This window comes from Stegostoma tigrinum, chromosome 7 (genome assembly GCF_030684315.1).
Source record: "Stegostoma tigrinum isolate sSteTig4 chromosome 7, sSteTig4.hap1, whole genome shotgun sequence".
In the NCBI taxonomy this organism is placed as follows: Eukaryota; Metazoa; Chordata; class Chondrichthyes; order Orectolobiformes; family Stegostomatidae; genus Stegostoma; species Stegostoma tigrinum.
The window spans coordinates 100937220-100962718 of record NC_081360.1 but is presented as its reverse complement, the minus strand read 5'-3'; the positions used below and the strand labels follow the sequence as shown (position 1 = coordinate 100962718).

At 42.0% G+C, this 25499-nt stretch overlaps 2 protein-coding genes across 2 annotated transcripts in view; one reads left to right on the top strand and one right to left on the bottom strand.

The window, feature by feature from the left end:
- Positions 1 to 543: 543 nt before the first annotated feature.
- On the bottom strand, positions 544 to 16008 carry LOC125454077 (tubulin alpha-1C chain-like). The gene is made up of 4 exons (XM_048534368.2): positions 15883 to 16008; positions 3725 to 3947; positions 3440 to 3588; positions 544 to 2367 (listed from the first exon to the last, which is right to left on the bottom strand). The coding sequence occupies exons 1-4, from the start codon at positions 15952 to 15954 to the stop codon at positions 1393 to 1395; spliced, it is 1419 nt and encodes a 472-aa protein (XP_048390325.1). The 5' UTR covers positions 15955 to 16008; the 3' UTR covers positions 544 to 1392.
- LOC125454078 (tubulin alpha-1D chain-like) overlaps positions 15490 to 25499 on the top strand; it is a 77960-nt gene continuing 67950 nt past the window's right edge. The window contains exon 1 of the mRNA XM_048534370.2: positions 15490 to 15679. Coding sequence (XP_048390327.1) covers positions 15674 to 15679 — 6 coding nt within the window. The 5' untranslated portion in view covers positions 15490 to 15673. The remainder of the gene's footprint in view (positions 15680 to 25499) is intronic.

Sequence of the window (25499 nt, the reverse complement as noted above, 5' to 3'; positions counted from 1 at the left end):
ACTTCCTTCCTCAATACACATTGTAACCAGTTGCAGTCCTAGCATTGATCCCTGTGGAACCGCATTGGTCACAGGTTATGACTTGAAAAAGAACTCCTTATCTCCACTTAGTGTTTCCTGTCCATAAGCCGATTCTCTAATCATGTAACAAACGTTTGAGGCAATTTGTTGAATGCCTTCGGTAAGTCCAGATACAATACATCTACCGGTTCCCATCTAGTTAAACATAGCACACTACTTACTTTTTATACTGATAAGCTGGAGATGGTCTTCAAATGCTGTCTAAATAACTGGAAATAGTTTTGGACTTTACTATTAACAAGCCATGCAAGTATAATATGTGAAACATAGTTGGTGCGAGGCAAATTAAATTGGGAAGAAAACAAGCATTTTCTCATCCCAGTTAGTAGGATGACATTTTCCTCAATTTTGTACCCAGGTATGCCTTGGGCCAAGCAGATTCTGCCAACATACTTGACGAGTATGCTATGGAGGCCTGATGGGTTAATTTTGCCACAATTGCAAATTGTATATCAAAACAAGTTTTTATAGAGTCACAGAAGTTTATTGAAACATTTTATTCTTAACATTACAAATCTTAGAAGTGGTTAATTATATTTCCCAACAGTAAGTTGGAAGTTGTGCCATTTTGATGCAAATATGTCACTTTAATAGTACTGTGCTCGAGATTAAGCTGTTCAATTAGTCTCCTGAAATACTTATAGACCCTGTTAAGCATACACCTATAGCTTCACTCCTGGTGCAGAACAATAAAACACAGACATAATTCCTTCCATCTGAACTTCATAATTAATCCAAAATACATTGCAAAACAATGTTAGTTAGTTACTTTTAGCAAAATGTATTTGTTTCCCAACAGGGTAGTGCTGCGTGCAGTGTCTTCACAAGCACAGCATAGCCAGGATTAGGAAGTCACTATTACCTGGATTGATAATTATTCAAGTCTAAAAAGTAAATTAAAAATGTGAGATTGAATAATTTACAATTTAAGATATACATTGTCAAGAAAGTAGTAAGACCATGATGGGTCAAATTATTTGTATGGTGCACTTCCATTCCTCATGGTATAGGGATGATGACTACAAACTGGGTGTACAATTAAAGTATGTCAAAAATTGTCAAATCCTTATTCTGGAATGTAAGCTTTTACAAGTTACCGACAGAGTTCGAGGATTTTCAGTTTTTTAAATGCTACAAACAAGTTAACATTGAAACTTGAAACCTACCACTAAAGTGGCATAACGTGAGCATTAATAGCACAACTTCCACTTGGGGAGGAAAGAAAGTGTAAGTACATGACTTCTTAAAGGTCACTTTGCAGCCGACCAGCAAACTGATCTCAACCAAACAGTGAGGAATGTTTCACTTTTCCTAATATTCTTCTTCTTCACCATCATCCTCAACACTATCAGCACCCACCTCTTCATAATCTTTCTCCAAGGCAGCCATGTCTTCACGAGCCTCTGAGAATTCCCCTTCCTCCATCCCCTCACCCACGTACCAATGCACAAAGGCGCGCTTGGCGTACATCAGATCAAACTTGTGGTCCAGACGAGCCCAAGCTTCAGCGATGGCTGTGGTGTTGCTTAGCATACACACAGCTCGCTGCACCTTGGCCAGGTCCCCACCTGGCACCACCGTAGGGGGCTGGTAGTTGATGCCAACCTTGAAACCAGTTGGGCACCAGTCCACAAACTGAATAGTGCGTTTGGTTTTAATGGCAGCAATGGCAGCATTGACATCTTTTGGCACCACATCACCACGGTAGAGCAGGCAACAAGCCATGTACTTGCCGTGGCGTGGGTCACACTTGACCATTTGGTTTGCCGGTTCAAAGCAGGCATTGGTGATTTCAGCCACAGACAGCTGCTCATGGTAAGCTTTCTCAGATGATGTTACAGGGGCATAGGTAGCCAGAGGGAAATGGATACGTGGATAGGGAACTAAATTGGTCTGAAACTCTGTCAGGTCAACATTCAAAGCACCATCAAAACGAAGAGACACTGTAATGGAGGACACTATCTGACCAATTAGACGGTTCAAATTAGTGTAGGTTGGGCGTTCAATGTCCAGGTTTCTGCGGCAGATGTCATAGATAGCTTCATTATCTACCATGAAGGCACAGTCTGAGTGTTCGAGAGTCGTATGTGTCGTCAGGATAGAGTTGTAAGGTTCAACCACAGCTGTGGAGATCTGAGGAGCTGGGTAGATGGCAAATTCAAGTTTGGACTTCTTGCCGTAGTCAACAGAGAGACGTTCCATCAGCAGGGACGTGAATCCAGAGCCTGTGCCTCCACCGAAGCTGTGGAAAATGAGGAAACCCTGGAGACCTGTGCATTGGTCAGCCTGAGTAGAAAGGAATAAACGAGGATGTTACGATTTAGTCAGAAAGTAGGATTCAGAAGGAAGAAAATCTAAAATCACCCCAGTGAAAAGAATAATTTCACAATTTAATTCTTTTAAATTTAAGGCATCAATTCCTGGAATTATTCTAGCTACTCAGCTCTAAACTCATTTATGCCTTTCAGTTTGTTGTAACAAAACTATCCCATGCATTTCAAATATTTTTATACAATGACGTTGACAAACTTCAATCTTATTAGATGTTCTATTACTTGATGAATGAGTAATAATCATAAAGCAGATCCTTAGACAGCTCTGTTTTGATATATTGGTTCTTTAAGCTTCATATTCCATGATACATCTTCCCCGTCTGCAAATTACAAACAATCAATCTTCCCACCTGCTTAATTAGTCCAGATCATGTTGAATGCGATCAGTATCCCATGGTTGTCTCTGGTCACACTGCTATACACCATCAGCAAATACAATACTATGTTATAACTTCCTCTATTTGATTTACGAACACAACGATCAGCAGGCCGTGTGGAATGTGCCAATTTAAGATTTTTCAAAAACCATCTTTAATTGATCCACTGGATTTTTACACAGATTTTGCAAATGCCAGTTCAGGATCTGGGACTTGTTTTTGTTTTTGTTTTTAAAACCCTTTCTTGTGTACTTCAAAGTGCCAATTCAATGATCCACACCTTCAAACCACCCAACACAGGGTACCTTATGAGCTGTGGAATGATGATTACCAGCAGCTAGTTGGAAACTATAAGAAGGCATTTCACTTGTGACTCTTAACACGCATCAAGGAGATGTGATCTTTTAGTTATCCACTCCCTGGTGAGGATTGATACACGGGTTTTCAGATGTGAAGGGAAATCTCTGAAGCCACCATTGCAGCCGAATGCATCATCACGTCCTTTAATAAAATATATGAAAATAGATCATGTGAGAGTAACGTGGTGATTCAAAAAGGTAAACACTGACTACATATCATTCTGTTAAAGCAACACACGAACTATGATTAAGTTTATCCCTTGGTTAATGGATAATACAAGAATCTTACAAGTTTACGGAGCTTGTCAAGGACCAAATCAATGAGCTCCTTGCCGATGGTGTAGTGCCCACGAGCATAGTTATTGGCAGCATCTTCCTTCCCGGTGATGAGCTGCTCAGGGTGGAACAGCTGCCGATAGGTACCACTACGAATCTCATCTGGAATGCAGAATAAAAGATCATTTTCCCTTCCCATGTACACACGAACAAGGCAAATAAACCACAGAAATATTATTATGGACAATGCAACACCATAACCAGGAGATTTATGAACAAATTCTCGCAATAAACATACCAATTACAGTTGGTTCCAAATCAACAAAGACAGCACGTGGGACATGTTTTCCTGCACCAGTCTCACTGAAGAAGGTGTTGAAGGAATCATCTCCCCCTCCAATGGTCTTGTCACTGGGCATCTGCCCATCAGGTTGAATACCATGTTCTAAACAATACAGCTCCCAGCAGGCATTGCCCATCTGGACACCAGCCTGGCCAACATGGATGGAAATACATTCACGCTGTAGAAGAAACCAAAAAGCACGAGTCACGTAAAATTTTTTTTCTAATATTTGAGATATTAGTGGTGACAGTAATAATTACATTATTATCTTGCTAAACATTAAATCAGCCAAAATATTTAAACACAAGTCTTTGATGATATAATACAATTCTACACTCAGCAAGGTTTACATAGAATTCATCTGCAATAGCGCTGGTAGGAGAAGTGAAATAGCTCTTGTATAGTATAATGAAGTTTGCGCTTGTCTTCTCGTATAATAAATTGTTATTTTAATAAAAGTACATCAGCACCTGCCCGAATGTGTCGAGTGACCAACCTCCATGGTAAACAAAGTGAAATGAAACCTATGGCTCATCTAAGACACTGTCAAGGTATCAATTACAATCTTGTCAACTGTATCCTGACAGATGGGATTAGTTTAGGACATCATGGTTGGCACAGATATGGTAGGCAGTAGTATCAGAGATAATGGGAACTGCAGATGCTGGAGATTCCAAGATAATAAAACGTGAGGCTGGATGAACACAGCAGGCCAAGCAGCATCTCAGGAGCACAAAAGCTGACGTTTCGGGCCTAGACCCTTCATCAGAGAGGGGGATGGGGGGAGGGAACTGGAATAAATAGGGAGAGAGGGGGAGGCGGACCGAAGATGGAGAGTAGAGATTCCCTGAGGTTGGTCCGGAGGGAGGAGGGTAACTTCTTCAGGTTAGGCATCCCTGGAAGAGGCTTCGCAGTGAGGTTAAAATAGTATCAGAGATAATGGGAACTGCAGATGCTGGAGAAAATCTCCAGCATCTGCAGTTCCCATTATCTCTGATACTATTTTAACCTCACTGCGAAGCCTCTTCCAGGGATGCCTAACCTGAAGAAGTTACCCTCCTCCCTCCGGACCAACCTCAGGGAATCTCTACTCTCCATCTTCGGTCCGCCTCCCCCTCTCTCCCTATTTATTCCAGTTCCCTCCCCCCATCCCCCTCTCTGATGAAGGGTCTAGGCCCGAAACGTCAGCTTTTGTGCTCCTGAGATGCTGCTTGGCCTGCTGTGTTCATCCAGCCTCACGTTTTATTATCATGGTAGGCAGTAGTGTTTGTTCTACCATACCAGGTTTTACTTTGGGATCTGACCCGTTCAGTATTACTATCAACTGGGATCATGACAATGTAAACATATAGATGATATATACATATACAGATTTCCACACGTTAATTCTGTGCACAATTCAGATCTACTTTTGGGATCTATTACCCAGTCAACTTCTCCCCATTGCGCATTTCTGTCCACACTTTAGCAGTAAAAGCAAGCACTTCAGAAGGTCAACAATTAAACCAATTAGCAAATAAAAAGGAAATGAACATTTTTTAAAAAAAGGAGCAGTTATAATTTAGACTGTACCACCTAAAGAGATGTGTACGCAGATTCAGTGGTGGCTTACTAAAGGATAAGTATTTGAAATTACAAAATAAAAATCAAGAGATTACAGAGTGAAGTGGGACTTTCAGAAAATTGACATGGTTTTATGAGTTGGAATGTGCACTTGTATCAGTGCCCAAGAAAATAAAAGAAATCCACACTATTCACAACAACAGATAATGAATTGAGAATATCACTTAGACTGCTGAAATATTAGTCATTTAACAGAGTCACTGCAGAACAAAATACATTATAGTCAGGAAATTGACCGACCTGCTCATCCCCACCTCAGCATGAGCTCCCACAAATAATATTTCTCTTTTTCCTGCAAATGCTTAATTCCGAGAGAAGTTATGAATCATCCTTTGGCGAACTTCACATTCTAACTACCATGTGTACTTAACATCACATGACAGGACATTCGTATTGTCTTAAATGTTACCTGCTCATTGGATACACAACAGTAAAGAAACATCACTAACCTTGGGAAGTTTATTCCTTAAACTTATCGCCAGGGAAACCAGTTTAACTTCTCAATGTTATCCTACCACAACCCCCAAATACTGGTCAAGATCTGATTAAATCAGCCCACCTTTTCCATATCCATATCGTAGGATAAAGAGAACTGCATAATGTTAAAAACTGCAAACTAACTAAACCATTATCCCCATGCTTGATGGTTGACAGTCTAAACTGGTTTCCAGCAGTGTTTAAAAGTGATCAAAACTGAGGACCCATGGACCTGCTTGGATGGATGCAGAATATCCCATTACCCTATTCCAAAAACTGCCAGCAAGGCATCTCCTACAAATCGCACCACTATTCATTCCTCAATCAATACAACAGAGTATCTGGCTGTTATTACACTGCTGATTTTGGGAGTTTGCTGGGTGCAGTTAGTTACCACGCCCTCCATATTACAAGCAACTGCACTTCAGAAAGTACTTCATCAGCCTTGAAATGCTTTGAAGTCTGATGGTTGCAAAAATGGTTAGACAAGTGCAATTCTTTATTTCTTGTTATGAAGAGTTTTAAACACTTGACGCTTCCAAGCCCCTGGAAGGCTGAGCACTGAGGTGGTTGACTTGCTCGCCAAACTGGCTTATTCTCATTCAGATCTTTCGTCACCTTGCTGTTATTCTACTCCACTTGGAATTTACATTGTTTGGTCTGTTATGGTGAGTACTGTCATTCCTGGTTTTGATCTGTATGGGTTTGCAAATGGGATCAATTCTATGCGTTTGTGGATTGTATTACGGGTGGAGAACAATGCCTCGAGGAATTCCCGTGCATGTCTTCTTTTGGATTGGGCTACTATGGTTATCTTGTGCTGGTTGAACTGATGGCCCTCATTGTCTGAGTGTACCGATATTAAGCCCCTCAGCCACTCAATGACAAACACTTACAAGGATTAAAGACCTCATTCCCACAATAAGCCAGCAAGTCAACAACCTCACCCACAACCTGAGCTAAGACTTTGTAGACTGAACAGTTTCGGGATATTTATCCAGGTAGAGATCTATAGTAACACAGCAGGTCTGGAACATCTGCGGACAGAAAGCAGACTTAATGTTTTGGGTTCAGTGATTTTTCTTCAGAACACCTTCTTCAGATCACTGGACTCAAAATGTTAATTCTGCTTCCTTTCTACAGATGTTACCAAATCTGCTGAGTTTTTCCCCAGAATCTGTAATTGTTTTATTTTGTTTAAAGATGTAGTGGCATTGGACAGTACAGGAAACATTCACTAAGCTGACACCATACATGGAGGAACTGACTTGAGGACAGCTTAAATAGATTGGACCTGTAGAATCAGAGTTGTAAACACCAAAACAGACCCTTCAGTCTAACTTATCCATGCTGACTAGATAAATTAAATTAATCTAGTCCCATTTGCCAGCATTTAGACCATATCCCTCTAAACCCTTCCTATTTATATACAGCATTTAAGAGGCATCTAGATGGATAACTGTATCAGCCTTTGCCACTTCCTCTGATAATTCATTCCATACATACGCCACCCTGTGTATCAAAAACTAGCCCCCAGGTCCCTTAAATCTTTTCACTCTCACCTTAAAGCTATGCCTTCTAGTTTTGGATTCCTCTACCCCAGGAAAAAGACCTTGGCTATTCACCCTATCCATGCCGCTCATGATTTTATAAACCTCTATAAAGGTCACCTCTCAGCCTCTGACGCTCCAGGGAAAATAGTCCAACTTATTCAGCCTCTCCCTATTGCTCAAACACTCCAACAACAGGACCATCTTTGTAAATATTTTCTGAGCCCTCTCAAATTTTCACATTATCTCTCCTACAGCAGGGAGATCAGAATTGAACAGTGTTCTGTACAGCAGCAACGTGACCTCCCAACTCTATACTTAATACACTGACCAAGTAGTAAAAGGCAAGCATACCAAACACCTTCACTATCCTATCTACCTGTGACTCTACTTTCAAAGAACTATGAATCTGCATCTCAAGGTCCCTTTGTTTAGCAACACTCCCCAGGACGCTACCTTAAAGTATACAACTCGCGCCCCGACTTGCCTTACCAAAGGCAAGGCCTCACATTTATCTAAATTAAACTCTATCTGTCACTCCTAAGCCCATCAGATCAAAGTCCCATTACACTGAGATAACCTTCTTCACTGTCCACTACACCACCAATTTTGGTATCATCTGCAAACTTACTAGCCATTCTCCTATATTCACACCCAAGTAATTTACATAAATGACAAAAAGGACAGACTCAGCATTGACCAGCGGTGTATCACAAGGATCACAGCCTTTTAAACCAAAATAAATTCTCCACTACCACTTTGTGTCTCCTACCTTCAGGTCAATTATGTATCCAAATGGCTTGGTCTCCCTGGATTCCATGTTATCTAACCTTGTTAGCTAGTCTACCATGCGGAACATTGTTGAACGCCTAGAAATCTATATAGACAACATTCACTGCTCTGCCTTCAATCTTCTTTGTCATTTCTTCAAAAAAAAATCCAATCAAGTTAGTGAGACAATTTCCCACACACAAAGGCAAACTTGCTGGAATATTCAAAAATCAGAGGTTACGTTGTCAAAACATTCAAAATCCTTAGGGTACTTGACAGGGTTGATTTGGAAAGGTTGTCTTTCTTTGTGGTAAAATCTATTTCATAAGACAGAGCAGAATTAGGCCATTTGACTCTTTGAGTCTACTCTGCCATTCAATTGCAGCTGATATGTTTCTCAGCACCATTTTCCTACCTTTTCCCTGTAACCCTTGATCCCCTTACCAATCAAGACCCTACTGCATTCTTAAATACACTCAATGTTAATATTACTACACACCTCTGGAGGTGGTGGTGACTTGAACCCAAGTCTCTTAGCTCCAAGTTCAGGATATTCTCATTGCATCACCAGAAACAAGGCTCTGATCTAGGACCAGAGAATGAGGGGTCACACATTTTTGAGAGGAGTAATTTCTTCTCTCAGAGGGTTGAGAATTTGTGGAATTCTTTACTGCAGAGGTTTGTTGAGGTTGGGTCATTAAGTAGGCTAGGGATGTGCAATAAATGCTGGTCAGTCAGCAATAACCACGTCCCATTAGTGAATTAAAAGAAAAACCTCAGGACCGAGATGATTTTAATCAGTAAGGGAATTGGGGGCTATGGAGAAAAAGCAGGAAAGAGAAATTAGCAATCAGCTATGATCTCCCAGCTGCAGAGCTGGGCTGAGAGGTGGCAAATGGAGTTTAATGCAGACAAGTGTGAGGTGATGCACTTTGGTAGGAGTGACCGGAAGGCAAAGTACTGGGCTAATGGTAAGATTCTCAGTAGTGTAGATGAGCAGAGAGATCTCGGCATCCATGTACACAGATCCTTGAAAGTTGCCACCCAGATTGACAGGGCTGTTAAGAAGGCATACAGTGTTTTAGCTTTTATTAATAGTGGGATCGAGTTCCGGAACCAAGAGGTTGTGCTGCAGCTGTATAAAACTCTGATGCGGCTGCACTTGGAGTATTGCATACAGTTCTGGTCACCGCATTATAAGAAGGATTTGGAAGCTTTGGAAAGGGTGCAGAGGAGATTTACTAGGATGTTGCCTGGTATGGAGGGAAGGTCTTACGAGGAATGGCTGAGGGACTTGAGGCTGTTTTCATTAGAGAGAAGGTTGAGAGGTGACTTAATTGAAACATATAAAATAATCAGAGGGTTAGATAGGGTGGATAGGGAGAGCCTTTTTCCTAGGATGGTGACGGCGAGCATGAGGGGGCATAGCTTTAAATTGAGGGGTGAAAGATATAGGACAGATGTCAGAGGTAGTTTCTTTACTCAGAGAGTAGCAAGGGAATGGAACGCTTTTCCTGCAACGGCAGTAGATTCGCCAACTTGAGGTACATTTAAGTCATCATTGGATAAGCATATGGACATACATGGAATAGTGTAGGTTAGATGGGCTTGAGATCGGTATGACAGGTCGGCACAACATCGAGGGCCAAAGGGCCTGTACTGTGCTGTAATGTTCTATGAATGGTGGAACAGACTCAATGGGCTGAATAGCCAACTTCTGTTCCTATGCCTCACAGTTGCTGTAGCAATTTACATTCTTTTACCCTACTGGTTCCAGCTCTATCAGCACTGTTGTAGAAATTCCTCCACATCTATTTTTTCTCATTTAAAATGCTCCTTTAAACAGACATGGCCCTTCTCATTTCAACATTTGCAGCTCATTCTCCATTTAAACGCCTTAGGGTGTATTTTTGTATTAATGTGGACCGTGATCACAAACACAAAATCTATTTCATTTTATATATTTCTTTCAAAAGAAACACGTTTGCAGTACAAAATTTAGCATCCTTTTGTTTAAAATTCAAGGGAGTACTACAAAACAGAATCGTTTTTGTCACTGCTTCTTTACATGTCAATGTACTGGATCAGAAGAGAACTAAATGCAGCAAAAATCTGAATCCTTTGACCTAGATTAGTCACAGAAAATATCCAAAATAGGACTCATCGCTGTACACGATAGATAGCTGCTGTGTAGACAGACACATTTAGAACAAGCATTCTGGCACAGGTTAAATCATTGAATTTGCTGATAAAGATGAGAATTTTGTGTGCAGAAGTCTCTCAGACTACAAAAATAAGCCAAGTTGCCAAATTCCAAACGAGTCGCACATTTAACAAACTGAATGCATCAATTTGCCCAGTCAGATCCAGGCCCAATTTGGTACATTCAACTGTCTTCAATAAAGTTTAACAGAAAATAATACTTATGGCTTTGAAATTGGCGACAATTAAAATAATTGCAACTACAGGAATTGTACATCAAAATATGCTTTAAAAACTGGAGCCTGTCGTATCTTATACAATATGTTCATTTTCCTAAACAACAAACACTTTAAAATATTAAGCTATTAAATCTTATTGCTCACCATTGCAATACAGTATCATCCAATTTTCAGGAATTAAACATATGCAAAAAAGGAGTTCTGCGCCCCAGAAATCAGACTGAAACATAATGACCAAGCAGACAAGTCTCAGACTGTGGGCAGGAACAGAACAAGCAGACCTCCCTAGGAAAACTAGCACTAGTGACCAAAACATTCGTACAATAGAAAACTGGCAAGTACACAATCGATGATCCAGCACAATGGATCCCCTCAATTTACAGGGAATGTCTGAATGATTTATTAAGAGGTTTTGAGGAGCAAAAATCTCTTTAAAAAAAGTCTACTTTTTCTTTCAAACACTATGGATACAAATTATTCCCTGGTTGAGAGCACACTGAGTCAACAAGTGGTCGGTCCTACTGGCAGAAAAGCCTGGAAAAGGCACATCTACTGTGGGGAAAATGTACACTGCTTCAAATAGCTTGCATAGGCTGAAAACTCCTAAGTGGTTAAAAATTTGCAAAAATAAAAAATGCATTGCCTATTCTTGCTGGGCTGTGGGGGAGCAAAGTACATGTACTATGACAGAAGTTCCCAGGTGTGAATTTTACTGATTTTACTTCTGCTCCCAGAACTAAATCCTGTTAGAAAAGGATAGAATCATAGAATCCCTACAGTGTGGAAGCAGGCCATTCAGCCTATCATGTCCACACTGATCCTCCAAATAGTGTCCTATCTAGACCCAAATAAAAACTTCTATAATTACAATGAAGCCTCAGTATTCAATGTATTTTTAAAAAAATACTGCAAGATGTTTAATTGCAACTTTTTAAAAAACCGTAACCTCAACAGGTAACAATCAGCTACTGGGGAACAAGACTACACTCCCCAATCCATGTGGACAATGGGCTGTAGGTTGCGGAATGCCATCAATTACCAAGGTTTAAATTTAATTCATGTCTCCTACATTCCAGTCGCATGGGGTATAATAAGAGACTGAAAGACGTTAATAAAGTTATAATTTAGTTGGGTAAGTTAAGAGTGAAAATGAGCATTCAACCCACTTATCAGCCCTGTTCCTACTAACCTATATTGTCTTTTGGAAGTCAGTCTTCCAAGTTTAACATCATCAATCTTGCATTTACATTCTTGCGTGCATCACAGACTTTTCCAGCTTTACAACTAGATCACTCCACTTCCTTTCTATAATTTTTCTCTGGTACATCACCATCCTTCATTTTCAATCATTGTCGTGTTTAATGTACACTGCATGATCCATATCAAAGTAAGTTACATTAGAGGGTAGAAAAGTGGGATTGTTATCTTAGTGCACAGAAGATTTTGTGAAAAATTATTTCCACTGGCAAGCAGATCAGTTACCACTTGTCATAGACTTAAAATAGTTGCCAAACGAACTAAATAGGGCAGAAGAAATGGCCTCACAGCGGGTTAAGATTAGTGATACGTGACTTTAAATAGTGATAGGAAAAGATTCTATTCAAAATTCTAAATGGCAATGGCACTTATACCAGAGAAATGTTTTGCAACTTCATAGGAGAAAAGTTGGGATGCAAAACTAAATTTGACAGCTCAATTAAAATGAAATTACTGCAGATGCTGGAAATCTGAAAATACTGATCTGGTCTGGCAACATATGTGACAATAGAAACAGACTCAATGTTTCAAGACTGAGGGTTAGAAATGTAATTGGTTTTATGCCATCAACTGGAGACAGGGATGCAGTGACAAAACAGGACACAGCATGACAGGCAAAAGCAAATCTGCTCCACCATTCAAATAAGATCATGTCTGAATAAATAAACCTTAACTCCACTTTCCTGCCTTTTCTCCATAATCCTTAATTCCCTTACTGATTAAAAATTTGAGCCTTGTATCCTTGAATGTATCTAATGATCTAGCCTATACTATATGGCAAAGAATGCCAGACTTACTGACCTCAGAAGAAATGATCCGAAACATTAGCTATTTTTTCCCTTCACAGATGCTGCCAAACCTGCTGAGCTTTTCCAGCAACTTTTTTTTTTAAAAACAGCATCCGCAGTTCTTTCGGTTTTTATGCCTCCTTATGCGTCATAAATGGGTGACTCCTTATTTTGAGATTATGCACTGTGGGCCTAGACTCTCCCACAAGGGGAAACTACTTTCCCATACCTATCCTGTCTAGATCGCTAAGAATCTTGCATGCTTCAATAGATCTCCTCTATTTTTAAAAAAAAATACAGTTAGACGAGTTTAACTGACAAATGTCCTGGAATTAAAGATTAGAAAAAGAGAGACCAACCCATGATTCCTATCACCAGAAGGATTAAGGGAGCACCATCTACAAGTTTTCCTCCAGGACATACACTATCCAGACTTGGAATTATATCACTATTCCTTCAGTGTTGGAATAGAAGTCCTGGAACTCGCTCCCAAACAGCATATCAATGCCCCCAGACCACATGAATGCAGAGTCAATAAATGCGCAGTTGCAAAAGCACAGCCATTCAGACTGCATCCGAAGAGCAGAAAGTCAACGTTTTGGGACAAAACCCTTTGTCAGGACTGACAGAGGGCTTCTGCCTGAAACGTTGCCTTTTCCACTGCTGAGATGCTGTCTGACTGTGTTTTTCCAGCTCCACATATATTGACGCTAGCTTCCAGCATCTGCAGTCCTTACTGTAGTCTCCAACATATAATGCAGATTCTAGAAGGCTGCTCAGCATCACCTTCTCCACAGTAATTAAGGACAAAAAAAAATGCTAGCATAGCCACTTCATCCCTTGATTGAATTTTTAAAATATTTCCAAACAGCGTGTAAATGCCAGAAGAATGAGCAAAGGTGATTATCTAACTCAGTACCCTGTTCCTGCATTCTTCCCAATTCCTTGGATCCCTTTAGCCCCAATAACTATACATAACTCCTTCATGAAAATATTCAACATTTTGACCTGGATCACTTTCTATGGCAGAGAATTCCACACATTTACCCCACTTTTTGGGTAAAGATATTTTCCCTCCTCTAAATGGCCTTCCTTTTACCCTCAGACTAGAAGCCTTTTATGCAGGTGAGGGGAAGCAATGGCCTAGCCGCATTATTGCTAGACTATTAACCCAGAATCTCTGCTAAGGTTCTGGAGACCGAGGTTTGAGTACCTCCATGGCAGACAGTGGAATTTGAATTCAAATCCAAAGAAAAAATCTGGAATTAAGATTTAGATAAGGATTCACTAATGTCCTTCAGGGAAGGAAATTTACCATCCTGTCCTGGATCGGCCTACGTGACGCCAGACCCACAGCAACGCATTTGATTCTCAACTGGCTTCTAAGATGTTCTCTGCCACATCCCACCAGTAAACATAAAACGTAAAGCAAGAAGGGTCACTGGGTTCAAAAACATTTGTCTAGTTCTGGTGAATCTGCTATAGGAAGGACATTATTAAATTGGAAAAGGGAGCAGAAAAGATCTACAAGCATTTTACTGTGACTAGATAGGCTGGGACCTTTTTTCCTTGGAGGGCAGGAGGCTGGGGGTGGCCTTATAGAGGTGCACGAAATTTTTTTTTAGATTACCTACAGTGTGGAAATAGGCCCTTCGGCCCAACAAGTCCACACTGCCCCCCCTTGGAGCATCCCACCCAGACCCATCCCCCTATAACCCACACACCCCTGAATGCTATGGGCCATTTAGCATGGCCAATCCATCTAGCCTGCACATCTTTGGACTGTGAAAGGAAACAAAAGCACCCGGAGGAAACTCACGCAGACACGGGGAGAACGTGCAAAATCCACACAGACAGTCACCCGAGGCTGGATTCGAACCCAGGTCCCTGGCGCTGTGAGGCTGCAGTGCTAACCACTGAGCCACCATGCTGCCCCAGGAAATGAGGGAAATTGACAGGGTGAATAACAAAGGTCTTTTCCCAAAGGGTAAGGGGCTTCAAAGCTAGAGGGCATATTTTTATGTGAATGGAGAAAGATTTAAAAGGGCCCAGAAGAGCAACTTTTTCCACAGAGGATGACGCTTATATGGAATCAACTGCCAGAGGAAACCGTAGAGGTAAATACAATTACAACATTTAAAAGACATCTGGGCATGCTCATGAATAGGAAACTTTTTTCTAGAATTAGAATCCCTACAGTGTGGAAACAGGCCCATCGGCCCAACAAGCCCAGACCCATTCCCCCTATAACCCACCTGAGCTACACATCCTGAACACTATGGGCAATTTAGCATGGCCAATCCACCTAACCTGCACATCTTTGGACTGTGGGAGGAAACTGGAGCATCCGGAGGAAACCCAAAGCAGACACGGGGAGAATGTGCAAACTCCACACAGAGTCCCAAGGCCGGAATTGAACCTGGGTCTCTGGCGTTGTGAGGCAGCAGTGCTAACCACTGTGCCACCATGTTTAGAAAATATGTGAAAAAAGCAGGCAAGTGGGACTAGTTTAATTTGGGAAACCAGGTCAGTGTGGACAAGTTAGACCAAAGGGTCTGTTGCCCAGCTGTATGATTCTATGGCATGCTGAGTTTCTCTAGCAATTTCTGTTTCTTTCTTAGCATGGTGAGACGCTCGATGACTGGTACAGACACGATGGGCCGAAGGGCCCGTTCACACGAGGGGACAAACACTGCTCAGGGCGCGACATTCCATAACCAGTCCCGAGTCTGACGCGTGCGCAGTAACGGGTCTGCCGGCAGCCGGCCAGCACGCACGCGCACGGGAATTATTTCCCCCATTCCCCAACTTAAGCCCCTTCGCCGCCATTTTAGACAAGAGGACAAGATGAGGCGGGGGAGGGGATTAAAGAGAAATAACTAAGATTTTCCCGGATCAGCCTGCCGTCCTCGATGAAACGAGCTTGCCATTCCATTGCGACGTAACTACAGCTGAGTCGGTGACTCCCCGACCTTAAATTCGGGTAAAGCGTTTCAAATGAAGGTAAGGCGGGAAGAGGACGGTGGGCCACAGAGCGCAGGAGAACCATCTGAGATGGGCGAAAAAAGGAATTTTTGTTTTTAAAAAAAATGGCCTCCACGAAACCGGTTCTGAGGAATACTGGAGCAAGTTTCTTTTATTTAACATAAAAAAAACAGCGTTAGGACGGAAGAGGAAAAGGCGATGCAGGGGAAACGTTCACATACCATTGTGCTCCTCCGCTGGCGCGATTTGCTCGGGAATGGATGACAGGCGGTCTCGCAAGGCTCCCTGCGCATGCGTAGCTTCAACCCTCCCCCGGGCGGGGCGCGTTAGGGGCCAGTGCGCACGCGCCGTCCCATCCCTTGGACTTGGTCGCGCGATGGCGTCGCTGAACTGGTACGAGACCGCCGAGGCTGCCAAGGGTCTAGGTCCGAAACGTCAGCATTTGTGCTCCTAAGATGTTGCTTGGCCTGCTGTGTTCGTCCAGCCGCACTCCTACTTATCTCTAATGTTCTGGGGACCTGGGTTTGAATCCTGCCACGGCAGATGGCACAATTTGAATTCAATAAATATCTGAATTTAAGAATCTAATGATGACTGAATCCATTGCCAATTGTTGGGGAAAAACCCATCTGATTCACAGATGCCCTTTAGGGAAGGAACTGCAATCCTTATTTGGTGTGGTTTACATGACCCATAGCAATGTGAGTAACTCTTAATTGCCTCTTGGGCAATTAGGAATGGGCAATAAATGCTGGCTTAGCTGATGACACCTTCACCCTATGAATGAATTAAAAAAGAACTTTCCAAACCTATCATCCCTTCCAGAAAGACAAGGGCAGAACAATAAACAAAAGGTGAATGGAAATGCCTTTTATTTTGTTGTGATGGATTGAGGCGTTGGTTTTGGGGAAGGGAGATGTTGGTTTTATACATCCACTGACTTTCCCTTATCTATTTTCCCAGCCACTTTAGGTGACTCCCTTCACACCTCTGTGTTGCCCTTAATTAAATAGCGGACACTAGTTTAAGACCTTGGCTGCACTGACTCAAACTGAATTTGAAGTTCTACTACAGCAAACACAGAATGCAGGGAAAGCCCAGCAGGTTTGACAGTATCTGTGGAAAGTGAAAGGGAGTTAACATTTCAAGTCCAGTATGACGACTTAACCATGAGAAAGACCGAAACGTTAAGTCTGTTTCTTGCTTTACAGATCAGCTGAGTTTCTCCATCTTTCTCTCTGTGTTTCAGCTTTTCCAACATCCCCACCCTATTGTTTTATTTAAAATTCTACTGTTTTGTGATTGTTTTTCGCAGAGGACCTCTCACTGACTTTTTTTTATTGTTAATCCTGCTTCATTACGCATTACTCGATCTAAAATAGCCTGTTTCTGGCTATTCTGAGGAAGGGTCACCGACCTGAAACGTTAACTCTGTTTTTTCCCGCACAGATGCGGCCAGACCTGCTGGGCTTTTCCAGCAAATTTTTTTTTGTTCCTGTTTCTGACTAGGTTTTGCAATTTAATTCTCTAAGAAATAATCCCTGATACACCTTGTAAATTTGTGTTCTGTGCCATCCATCACCCTGATTAGGCCAGTCTATATACAGATTAAAATCACCCATGACAATTAGAGCGACTTTCTTACGCACCTCCATTATTTTATACTTTGTCATTGAGTCATACGGCATGGAATTAGACCCTTCAGTACAGCCAGTCCATGCCAAACATAAACCTAAACTAAACAAGTCCTGCCAGCCTGCTCCTGGCCCATTTCTCTCTAAACCTTTCCTATTCATGTATTTATCCAAATATCTTTTAAATGTTGCAATTGTACCCACATCCACCACTTCCTCAGGAAGTTCATTCCACACACGAATCATCCTCTGTATAAAAATATTGCCCCATTTTAAAAAAATCTTTTTCCTCTCACCTTAAAATGTGGTCTCTAGTCTTGAAGTCCTCATTCTAGGAAAAAAGACAACTGCCATTAACTCTGTCTATATCCTCATTATTTACATCTGGAAGCTTGTTCCAAAATTCCATCAGTCACCTACAGCAAAACAACTGTTTATGGACAAATAGATGACTCTCACCTGTGAATTCTTACTCGTCATTCCTTTTCTTCACCAAACTGTTCCACATCATGATGTAGTTTTTTTGCTTGTGTTTTCAAATAAACCTGTTGGACAATAACCTGGTTTTGTGTGATTTCCTTCTTCCACATTATGATATATCTGTAGCACTACTTACCACTGCACTGATACCTTCATTTATATTACAAAACTACTTCACTTCCATTTCCTTTTTCAACACAGCGTGGAGCTGGAGGAATACACCAGGTCAGGCAGCATTGAAGGAATAGGAAAGCTATGTTTTGGGATGGGACCCTTCTTCAGGAGAGTTCTGAGTGCTGAAATGTTGACTTTCCTACTCCTCTGATGCTGCCTGACCGGCTGTGTTCCTCCAGCTCCAAATGTGTTGACTCTGACTCCAGCATCTACAGTTCTTACTACCTTCTTTTTCCTTTTTGCCTTTTTTCTAGAATGTCGAATACCTTTGAATATCTATTTCCCACTCTTGGTCATCCTGCAACCATGTTTCTGTTATAGCTATTAAGTCATATTCATGTATTCCTATTTGTGCAGGCAACTCATCTGTCTTATTAAAAATGCTGTGTGCATTCAGATAAAAGGCTTTAAGTTTTGACTTTTTTTCACCATTATTACTTTCCCTAGTTCTATTTTCTGCTGCACACTTCTGTGTATATTTTCCTGCCTTGCCTGTCATACTTTGATTATCATTTACCTCTTTACCCTGCACCTTGTTTCTTTTCATACTTCCTTTCAATCAAATCATCCACCCCATTAATTAGTTGAAAGCCTTATCTACAACTGTCATTAATACAATTTGCCAAGACACTGGTCTGAGGATGGTTCAAATGAAACCCATTCGAATTGAACAGCTCTGACTTTCCCCTGTACTGGAAGTAGTGTCCCATAAGTCAACCCGTTTCTATTACACTACCAGAGCATTAATTGGGAACAGATGTTCTCTGGGAAATGCACAACAGAAATTTGCAAGTTGTTCAGGGAGCACTTGCTACGAGTACTGGATAGGTTTGTCCTGCTGAGGCAAGGAAGGGATGGTAAGGTGAAGAATCTTTGGATGATGACATGTGGAACATCTCGTCAAGAGGAAGAAAGAAGCTTACTTAAGGTTGTGGAAGCAAGGATTGGACAGGGCTACAAGGTAGCCAGGAAGGAACTGAAGAATAGACTTAGGAGAGCTAGAAGGAGGCACGAAAAAGCCTTGGCAGGTAGGATTAAGAAAAACCCCAAAGCATTCTATACTTATGTGGAGGAACAAGAGCATGGCCTGAGTGAGGGTAGGGCCTATCAGGGATAATGGAGGGAACTTGTCAGAGGAGGTAGGGGAGACCCTTAATAAATGCTTTGCATCAGTACTCACCAGGGAGAGGGACCTTGACATTTGTGAGGATAGTGTGAAAATGGCTGATATGCTCATACAGGTTGATGTTAGGAAGGAGGATGTGTAGGAATTTTGAAAACCATGAAGATAGGTAAGTCTCCTGGGCCAGACGGGGTGTACCCAAGGTTGCTACAGGAAGTGAGGGAAGAGATTGCTGCCCCTTTGGCAATGGGTTTTGCATCCTCATGGTCTACTGGAATAGTAGCAGATGATTGGAGGGTGGCAAGTGTTATTCCTTTGTTTAAGAAAGGGAACAGAGTAATTCTGGGAATTATAGACCAGTCAGTCTTTCTTCTGTGTTGGGAAAATTATTGGAGAGGATTCTGAGAGATAGTATTTATGATTATTTGGAAAAGCAAAGTTAGATTAGAAATAGAGATAACAAAGTGTGGAGCTGGATGAACACAGCAGGCCAAGCAGCATCTCAGGAGCACAAAAGCTGACGTTTCAGGCCTAGACCCTTCATCAGAGGCTCTGATGAAGGGTCTAGGCCCAAAATGTCAACTTTTGTGCTCCTGAGATGCGCTTGGCCTGCTGTGTTCATCCAGCTCCACACTTTGTTATCTTGGATTCTCCAGCATCTGCAGTTCCCATTATCACTTAGATTAGAAATAGTTAGTTTGGCTTTGTGAGAGCCAGGTCTTGCCCCACAAGCATTATTAAATTCTCTGAGGATGTGACAAAATGCACTGATGAAGGCAGAACAGTGGATGTGGTTTATGTGGATTTTAGCAAGGCATTTGATAAGGTTCTCCATGGTAGGCTCATTCAGAAAGTAAGAAGGCATGGGATTCAGGGAAATTTGGCTGTCTGGATACAGAATTGGATGTCCGGTAGAAGACAGAGGGTGGTAGTAGATGGAAAATATTCAGCCTGGAGCTTGGTGACCAGTGGTGTTCCGCAGGGATCTGTTCTGGGACCTCTGCTCTTTGTGACCTTTATAAATGACTTGGATGAGGAAGTGGAATGGTGGGTTAGTAAGTTTGCTGATGACACGAAGATAGTTGGAGTTGTGGACAGTGTGGCGGGCTGTTGTAGGTTGCATTGGGACATTGACAGGATATAGATTCGGGAAAAGAAATGGCAGATGGAATTCAACCCGGAAAAGCATTAAGTGACTCATTTTGGAAGGTCAAATTTGAATGCAGAATACAGGGTTAATGGCAGAATTCTTGGCAGTGTGGAGGAACAGAGGGATCTTGGGGACCACATCCATAGATCCTTCAAAGGTGCTATCCAAGTTGATAGGGTTGTAAAGAAGGCATATAGTGTGTTGGCTTTCATTGGCAAGGGAATTGAGTTTAAGAGCTGTCAGATTATGCTGCAGCTGGATAAAACCCTCGTTAGACCACACTTGGAATATTGTATTCAGTTCTGGTCTTCTCACTGTAGGCAGGATGTGGAACCTGTAGAGAAGGTGCAAAGGAGATTTTCCAAGGTGCTGTCTGGACTGGAGGGCAGGTCTTATAAGGAAAGGGTTGAGGGAGCTAGGGGTTTTCTCATTGGAGTGAAGAAGGATGAGAGGTGACTTGATAGAGGTGTACAAGATGAGAGGCATAGATAGAGTGGATAGCCAAAGATTTTTCACCAGGGCGGAAATAACTATTACAAGGGGCCATAATTTTAAGGTGTTTGGAGGAAGATATAGGGGAGATGTCAGGGGTAGGTTCTTTACACAGAGAGTGGTGAGTGTGTGGAATGCACTGCCAGTGGTGGTAATGGAGTCAGATATATTTGGGACATTTAAGTGTCTCTTGGATAGTCACGTGAATCATGGTAAAATGTCAGGTATGCAGCGTGGTTTGATCTTAGAGTAGGATAATAGGTCGGTATAACATCATGGGCTGAAGGGCCTGTACTGTGTTGTACTGTTCTTTGTTCAGTCTTTAAGCCAAGCACTTACCTCTCTAATCTTCTTTATCCTGGCCCAACTGGGACATGGCATTGGCACTAATCTGGTTCTGCTTTTTAATATAGATCCAAGTTGTATATAATTCCTCAGAACCTCCTTTTGAACCCTACCTATATCATTCATGGCTACGTGGACCATAATAACTGAATCTTTCACCCACCCCCCCCCCCCCCCGCCCCCTACTCCGAGTTCCTATCCAGCCCAAAAAAGATATCCTAAACAGGGGGACTACAGAGCCTTACTGACTCAGTCTTTGCTGCAAAGAGCAAAATGTATTCATCTAATTACGCTATCCCCTATTAGTATTATATTTCTCTTTTCCTCCCTCCATTTAAATAGCGCCTTGGACCATGGTGCTGTGGTCAGTTTGCTGGTCCTTCCTGTAGCCTGTGTCCTTACCTACATCGGGAGTAAAATCTTGTATCATTGGATAAGGGCTGAGCCTCATCCAGAGCTAGAGATCCCCATATCTGCTTCACTAACAGTTATAGCCCCTTGCTCCTGTCTACAGGTGACATTTGACGTAATTAATTTCAAGGATGTGTCTGTCTTTAAAACAGTGTCCAGATATGCTCCCCATCCCTGATGTATCACAGTGTCAAATTTGAGCCGAAGGTCCTTGAGCAGCCGCAGATGTGGTCATTGTGGTTTATACTGGTGACTGTCAGCTCCCACATACTATACTGCAACATGTTGCCAGCCCAGCTGTCTCTATTCTTGAGGTGATGGCCTAGAGGTATTATCGCTGGACTGTTAATCCAGGGACCCAGATGACATTCTGGGGACCTGGGTTCAAATCCCACCATGGCAGATGGTGGAATTTGAATTCAATAGATATCTGGAATTAAGATTCTAATGGTGACTGTAAATCCATTGTAGATTGTTGAAAAAACCCATCTGGTTCACTGAGTCCTTTAGGGAAGGACACTGCTATCTGTGATAACAAGGTGTGGAGCTGGATGAACACAGCAGGCCAAGCAGTATCTTAGGCCTTCTAGGCCTGAAACATGAGTTTTCTTGCTCCTAAGATGCTGCTTGGCTTGCTCTGTTCATCCAGCTCCACACCTTGTTATATCGCATTCTCCAACATCTGCAGCTCCTGTTAACTCTGCCATCCTTACCTGGTTTGGCCTACATATGACTCCAGACCCATAGCAATGTGGCTGACTTTTAACTGCCCTTTGGGTAATTAGGAATGGACAAGAAATGCTCGCTTAGCTAGTGATGCCCACATCCCATGAATGAATGAAGAAAAAAAAATTAACCTGTTTGACCAATTGAAAGACATGGAAGAAATATTCACCAAACAGCTACCTGTTTTCCTGCAAGCCCACACTTAAGGTCTTACAGAAAGAAACAAGTTGAAAGAGCTCTTTACCGCTGATGTTTATCATTCATCAATGCTGCTGTTCTCATGTGGGTCCATTCTTCTCTTTATGAAGCTGCTGACCTACTCTCTCATGTTGCTAGAGAAGCTGATAACTACACTCTCACTCCTGCTGTTTATGAAGTTGTTGGCTCTGTGCTTCTGTGGACAATTTCAGAAGCACAGGCTCCTCCTCCCTTGTTCAGTGTGCTTAACAGCAGTGCTGACTTGCTTGAAGTCTTTTTCCAGTGGAGTTCTGCAGGGCTTAGTGCTGGGGTTCTTGTGGTTTGTGTTTAACAGGAATGATTTGAACTTTAATGTGGGGGACATGGTGATAATGTTGTGGATGATGCAAAAATTGGCAGTGTGGCAAATAATGAGGAAGATAGCTGTGAACTGCAGGAGGATATTGATGGATTAATCCGCTCGGAGGAGCAGTTGGTTCAACGATAATGGCTGAGGACCAGTAATCTTGATGTGCAGAGATTGTGATATCTGAACTCAATGAAGCCCTGGAAGTAAAACCTGCTCTAAAGGTGACCATGTAATCATTCTCACGTTGTTGTAAAAACAACATCCTTTAGGAGGGGAAGTCTGTTGTCCTCAAAGTTTGAGCTGGATGAACACAGCAGGCCAAGTAGCATCAGAGGAGCAGGAAGGCTGATGTTTCGGGCCTAGATCCTTCTTCCTACCTGAATGGCTGCAAATTGGGAGAGAGGAGCTTGCAGCAGGTCCTGGGTATCCTTGTGCACCAGTCACTGAAGGTAAGCATGCAGGTGCACCCGGTGGTAAAGAGGACAAATGGTATGTTGGCCTTCATTTTGAGAGGTTTCGAGTACAGGAGCAGGGATGTGTGGTTGCAGTTATACAGGGCCTTGGTGAGGTGACACCTGGAATATTGTGTACAGTTTTGGTCTCCTTTTTTGAGGAAGGATACTCTTACTATCGAGAGAATGCGGCAAAGGTTTACCAGGCTGATTCCGGGAATAGCAGCACTGATATATAAGGAGAGATTGACTGGGTTAGGATTGTTTTTGCTGGAGTTCAGACGAACGAGGAGGGATCTCATAGAGTCTTATAGAATTCCAACAGAACTAGACACAGTAGATGCAGAGAGGATGTTCCTGATGGTGAGTGTGTCCGGAACCCGTGTCACTGTCTTAGGATTCAGGTTAGACCATTTAGGACAGAGTTGAGGAGACATTTCTTCACCCAAAGGAGTGTGAGCCTGCGGAATTTGTTGGCACAAGAAGTAGTTGATTCCAAAACATTGAATGTATTCTGGAGGAGGCTAGATGTAGCACTTGATCAAAGGTTATGGGGAAAAAGCAGGATTAGGCTATTGAGTTGGATGAGCAGCCAAGAATGTGAAGAATGGCAGAGCAGTCTCAAAGAGCCGAATAGCAAACTCCTGCTGCTATCTTCTAATTGTCCTGGTGTGGCCTACATGTGACTCCAGATCCACAGCAATGTAATTGACTCTTAACTGCCCTCTGAAATGGCCCCTCGCAAGCCAACCTGTTCCAGGACACTTAGGGATGGGCAATAAATGTTGGCTCAGGCAGCAGTGCCCACATCCTGCAAATGAATATTAAAGAAATGGAATTCAATCTAGAAAAGTGTGAGGTAATGCACTTGGGGCAAGCTAAAAAGTCAAGGGATTAGGCAATGACTGTCACAACCCTGGAAAGTACTGAAGATCAGAAGGACCTCATTGTGCATATCCAGAGGTCCCTGAAGGTTGCAATGCTAGTTGATAAGGTGGTTAAGAAGGTATATAAGATATTTGCCTTTACTAAGCAAAACACAGAATACATGAGAAATGAGGCAATGCTGCAACTATGTGCAACACTGTTTAGACGACAACTGGAATACTAAATGCAATCTGGTCATCACATCGGAGGAACAAAATGATTTCACTAGAAAGGGTGCATAGGATGCTACCTGGGTTATGAGGGTTTGAGCTATGAGGAAACATTGGCTAAGCTAGGGTAATTTTCCTTGCAGCATCAAAGCTAAAGAGGGGACCTATTACAGGTGTATAAGTTTATGAGGGACATAGAGTGGATGTGAAGACACTTTTTCCATTGGTGGAGGGGTCAATATCCAGGTGGCATAGGCTTAGGGATAATGGGAACTGCAGATGCTGGAGATTCCAAGATAATAAAATGTGAGGCTGGATGGCCTGCTGTGTTCATCCAGCCTCACATTTTATTATGGCATAGGCTTAGGCTCTGAAAACAAAGACTTTCTTCAAGAGATTTGTGGGGGTCTGGAACTCATTGCCTGAAAGGGTGGTTTGAGTCAGAAACTCCAAAAATTTAAACCGTATTTAGATTTTGACTTGTATTGCCATTGTTTTTAGATCTATAAGTTAGAAAATTTATTCAGATCTTTCATGATTGGCGCAGGAACAAAGGACTAAATGGCCTCCTTTGATGTTGTAAGCATCCAGAAGTTCACTAAAACAGTAAGGAAAGTTTGACTTTTATCTGGGGGAGATTTGATTACATAGAGGAGGAAGTTAGATTAAAACTGATTAAACGACATTCAGAGTATTGCATGCAATTCTGTAATTCTGGAAGTGTTCTACTGGAGTTGGAGTGTTGTGCAGATTGTTCAGAATGATACTGTGATAAAAGAGTTAAATTGTGAGGTCAGATTTGACATGATTTTTGGATTTCCTTGCATACAGGAGAGTAATGCATGACCTAATTAAGATTTTTAAGATGATTAAATGGCAGAAAGGAACTATTTCCTCTGTTGGGTTAAGGCTAGAACAAGGAGATTAACTTTAAAATTAAAGCCAGGCTGTTCACCCTAGTTGTTCAGGAGTGATGTCAGGAAGCACTTCTACATACAAAGTGGAGTTGAAATCTGGAACACTATCTTCAAAACAGTGTTGACACTTATAGTCAGTGAAACAGATTGGCTTTTGATATTAGGTCTATGGAGGGTACTTGCACCAAGATCCAAAAATAGAATTAAGAAATGGATTGGCCATGATTTGGTTGAAAGGCAGGAGAGGCCTAAGGGGCTGAAAAGCCTTTGCCTGCTTCCATGTCAACAAA

Bases quoted from the DNA above. Each gene is read 5' to 3' on its own strand.
- LOC125454077 (XM_048534368.2), bottom strand. From the start codon at position 15,954: ATGCGCAGGGAGCCTTGCGAGACCGCCTGTCATCCATTCCCGAGCAAA. The intron at 3,948-15,882 runs GTATGTGAACGT...TTTCTTCTACAG, and splicing joins GCCAGCGGAGGAGCACAATG to CGTGAATGTATTTCCATCCA. The intron at 3,589-3,724 runs GTATGTTTATTG...TCTGCATTCCAG, and splicing joins TTTGGAACCAACTGTAATTG to ATGAGATTCGTAGTGGTACC.